General features: G+C 27.3%; 1 protein-coding gene across 1 annotated transcript; it reads left to right on the top strand.

Annotated features, from left to right (window-relative positions):
* Window positions 1-1,283: 1,283 nt before the first annotated feature.
* On the top strand, window positions 1,284-2,409 carry LOC126264981 (uncharacterized). Its single transcript, XM_049964882.1, has 5 exons — window positions 1,284-1,329; window positions 1,386-1,485; window positions 1,546-1,647; window positions 1,707-1,859; window positions 1,914-2,409. The coding sequence occupies exons 2-5, from the start codon at window positions 1,456-1,458 to the stop codon at window positions 1,980-1,982; spliced, it is 354 nt and encodes a 117-aa protein (XP_049820839.1). The 5' UTR covers window positions 1,284-1,329; window positions 1,386-1,455; the 3' UTR covers window positions 1,983-2,409.
* The last annotated feature ends 2,308 nt before the right edge of the window (window positions 2,410-4,717 follow it).

Genomic DNA, 4,717 nt, shown 5'->3' with positions numbered 1-4,717 from the left:
TTCAAATAAATAATTTGAAATTAATGGGTTATATAAATTATTATATAAAAATAGTGCACGTGTAGGTAACTAGTAACTTTTTATATTATTATAAAAAAGTGTACAAGCCAACTACACGTCAGTATCTTACAAGCAACATGAAGAGTAAGTATACGTTTATTATATTTTATTTAAACTACTTAATTTGTGTTTGTTTTTCAGAATATTTTGTAAAGGCATTCAATTGGTTTAAAGATATAAACCGATATAAAGGTATTTTTAAAAAAAACTTTTTAATTAATTTATGATGCTTTGTTCTTAAAATTAAATGTATTAGTTCTGAGGACAATTTTTTAAAAATTTTCTGCATTATTTCACATACAAAATATTTTATTTTTGTCTACATAAATAAACAAAAATAAATTTATGCTTATAGTAAAATATTGAGAAACCTAAAAATAATCAGATAATTTTTAAACCATTAAGAAGTTGAATTGTTTATACATTTATTTATATAAATTATACAATATGTAGTTATGTATAAATATCTAATATAAAACTACTAATTATGTTAATCTTCTGCAGATGATGAACTCAACCATATCATTAACATACCACTTTTTATGCCAGAAAACATAAGCTGGTATCCTTTATTTATAATCTTTTACTCATTTATTTACGTTTGTGGAATGATGTTTTATTGTATAAAACAGAAAAATTTAGGGACACTTGTTCAGCTTTCTCAAGCCACATTTGCATACATGGTGGTAAGTATTAATGCATATTATAATAATTAATTGCATTAATAGCAAATTAATTGTAGGGCTTTGTTATATCAATATCCACCGTATATCGTGCAAAAAAATTTCGTCAATTTTCACGTCATATTCGGGACAACTGTTGGAATTTAGAATGTGCTACGGTATCAACTCGCAAAAATATTAAAGAATACGTTGCAAGCATTGAGAAATTGATAATCTTCGTTTATATTACAGTTTTGACAATTGCTGTTTCGTACACTCCAATGCCGAACAACTTAAATTTGAAGGAGACACCCCATTTCTACATGATTGTAATAGATAAAATGAATTTGCATATTTTTATTTCGTTCATTTTGGTCTATGTTAACGCTTTTATAATTTATACTTTGGGATATATTCTTGCATCTTATTCTTGTTTTCTAATATATTTTTGTGTAACATTTCAAGTACAGTTAATGTTATTAGTTGACAACATATGTAGAATTGGAGAAAGTGTGAAAGGTACAAATCATATTGATAACGAACAATATCAATCTCAGGTTTATTATGATATTTGCCGAACTTCTCAACATCACAGCAAACTTGTTAAGTTAGTATATCATCTCAAATGAAATTTGCTAATTAATTGAATAAATGTAATTTTAGCTTTATACAGGATTATACATCAAGCGAGAGACTTATAATCTTAATTCATCTTATAGGTGCTATTACATTAATGACGTCTCTGGTATTTACAATAATTTTGGTAAGTTAAAAACTATACTAAAAAGTATCAGATCAGTTATTTACAAATTTTTTTAATTAGTTTGAAGGATTGTATAATCCAATTGCCAGCGTTTGTTTTCTGATTGGATCTTTATCTGTCGCCTATTTATATGCGTTATGTGGAATTATATTAATAGATTTCGTAAGAATCCTTTATAATTTTTTAATGTTATTACTACTGCTAATTTATTTTTAATTTAGAACAGTACCGTCAGAGAAGCTTTATTCAGAACAAATTGGTATTTGTGGAACGTGAAGAACAGGAAGGCCATGCTACTATTTGCAACTAACACAGAAAAAACTTTGACTTTACGAGCTGGTCAGTTGATACTCAACTACGAGCTATATGTTTGGGTAATTAAAATAACCAAATAACATAACGTAATAACTAGTTGAAGTTATTTTTAGATGATACACAAAGTTTTCAACCTATATACTGCACTTTTATGCGTAAATCCTGAAAAAATGAAATTTTAAAAATATTCATATTCTAGCCAGAATTTGTTAGTTAAATTGCATATATTGTTTTGTTCATTGTTGACCAACAAAAATTAATTTCTAAGAGAGAATCATGATTAAAATATACAGTACGAAAAACGTTTGATCCATCTGAATTTCGTAAGAGACAGTAAAGGTCTCCAGTTTATCCTGTAGAGAGAGATTTTTACTGTCTCTGTTGCGCATGATATCTCTCTCAAAAATCAAACGGGTAAAATGCTTTTCGTGGTGTATAATTATAAATATAAAAACCATAAGTTGTATATAATAAAAATTATTTATTGTTTTTATTTTATATATAAGAAATTTTTTAATGATTAAATTAAATTTAAGTGTATTTTCATTAGACAAAATTAATTTTTTTTGAATACTTTATTGCAAAATAAAATTTCATTCTTGGGTCTCCCTGTCGTCTGCAATACAAATTTGTAGTCAAATTTTAAAATACACAATTAAAAATGGTAATTAGTATTTTATTGAATACATTTGGATAAGCTTTTTAAAGAATAATTAAGTAAGGATGTTTTGTAAAATATTAATAATATCAATATTCTTTAAATTAAATCAAATTTAATAACATTCAATTTATTTACCATGAATTTGGACTAAATTAATAAAAACTATATTTTAAATTATGAAATTCATTATATTGTACTTTTTAATTTATATTCATATTAATGACAAAGATATTAACAAAATAATTTTAAATTATTATAACATTAAATATTAAAATATAATTTTTAACTTCTCAGTTGTCAGCAAAACAAATTTATAGCTAAATTTTAAAATATGAGTTTGTAAAAGTAAATTTAAATTTTATTTAATACATTTATTAGATAATATGTTTAAAGAATAATAAAGTAAGTGTTGTTTTGTACAACAATCTTAGTAAAACATATCCATAATTACTTCAAATTCCCTGGTTGAAATTTTAAAATAATAATAATTTAAAAGCTGAATATAATAATCGTCAGCGTAAATCTATGGAAATGATTCTCAAACAACAAAAATCATATTTCTTTCTCTTCCACTCTTACGGGAAAAAATGCATAATTCGAATTTTGATCGATAATCCCAAACGAAATGGTTAAATTAAATATAAATAATTATATTTCTATTAAAATTTGATTTAGTTTGAGGTATATCATATTTTACAAAACAATACTTACTTAATTATTCATTTAAAAGATTATTCAATGTATTCAATAAAATAATAATTACCATTTTTAATTATATATTTCAAAATTTGTCTATGAATTTGTATTGCAAACATCTGGAAACCTAAAAATGAAATTTTATTTTACAATAACATATTCAAATAAAAATTTTAAATTAATTCGGTTAATGAAAGTACACATTTAATTTTATATTTTAAATTGTAATTTATACTAATATAGTTCAAAATAATTGGTGATTTTGGTAAGAATCAGAGGCATCCTCTGACTTTTCTCAGATTTTCAATATTTTTCACAACACCACTGAACTATTAAACTTAAATCATGGATGACGATACTACAACGATGTAACCGTATCACTTACATATTCTCCAAGAAATACTTATTAAATATAATATATGAAGAAAATAAATGTATAATTAGAAAGGGCACTCCTTGTATTCATATTACTAAACCAGAACAAATAATGATGAGAATAATTTTCTGAGTTATCCAACAACTTTTCTATAAATATTCCTGTCATGCATTTAATTGAAATTCACCACTAATCTATTAAACTTAAATCATGGATGACAATACCACAATGCTGTAACCATATCACTTACTGAATCTTCTCGAAAAAATACAACATATGAAGAAAATAAATATGCAGGGTGTTTCATAACTTATCCGAAATTTTGTAACCACACACTTCTAAATAATAAGTCGATATCTTAAAAAAATTCTAATAAAAGACCAACAGAAAATGAGATAAAAAATGTTAAAGTTTGTAACAAAGCTTACTCTACAAAAGCTCTTCAAAGTTTTCTCCATTTAAGAAATCGATTTATTATTTATTTATTTGGTTAAAAAATTTCGGATAAATTACACCCTATTGTAAACATATCAGGAGTTTTCCGCAGCCAGTATTAATTGATAAGACCAGGAATAAGTTATTAAGCAAGTTTTATGTGTTGCACATAGGTACTGTTCCGGTAATGTAAGAGCCAGGGCAAGTTTCAGCGGGACCATATCCTAATATTACGTCTTAAATAAAATTTTCGACGCTTCCCCATTAACCGCTCTCGCCTTGTTCCCACCGGATGCGGCGTAATGCAACCCGTTCTGCGGAGAAAAGGTCCGGAACGATTCCCGTGGGTGCTGGGTCGGTGGCAACGCCGCAACAGATGGATGGATGCACTTTGGCTGGCGGGCATGTCGTCCTCGGACGGTAATGGAAGTCCCGGCCTCGTAAAGGAGTTCGTGCTTTGATGACTTCATTAACTCGCAGGTCGCAGGTCACCCTCCCACCCTTAATTCCGCCAAACATATTAACTGAATTATGGACAGTGGCGACGCCGGCGGCACCGGTGATATACATTTCTTAATGCATTTGCACCCTGAACTCACGCGACTCCGGCCCTTTGCCCTTTGCGACTTTCCAAACTCAATTTTAATTAAAGGCTACTGAAAAGTGGAAAGCACACTATCTGTTTTTAATAGCATAAATACACTGTTCCAAGAAATTAACGCACCAAACCAATAATAACTGATTATTAT

The sequence above is a fragment of the Aethina tumida genome, chromosome 3 (assembly GCF_024364675.1).
Source record: "Aethina tumida isolate Nest 87 chromosome 3, icAetTumi1.1, whole genome shotgun sequence".
In the NCBI taxonomy this organism is placed as follows: domain Eukaryota; kingdom Metazoa; phylum Arthropoda; class Insecta; order Coleoptera; family Nitidulidae; genus Aethina; species Aethina tumida.
Note: the sequence above shows the minus strand (reverse complement) of the source record. Positions and strands in the feature narration are given on the sequence as shown.

Bases quoted from the DNA above. Each gene is read 5' to 3' on its own strand.
- LOC126264981 (XM_049964882.1), top strand. From the start codon at position 1,456: ATGACGTCTCTGGTATTTACAATAATTTTG. The intron at 1,486-1,545 runs GTAAGTTAAAAA...TTTTTTAATTAG, and splicing joins TGGTATTTACAATAATTTTG to TTTGAAGGATTGTATAATCC. The intron at 1,648-1,706 runs GTAAGAATCCTT...TTTTTAATTTAG, and splicing joins GAATTATATTAATAGATTTC to AACAGTACCGTCAGAGAAGC.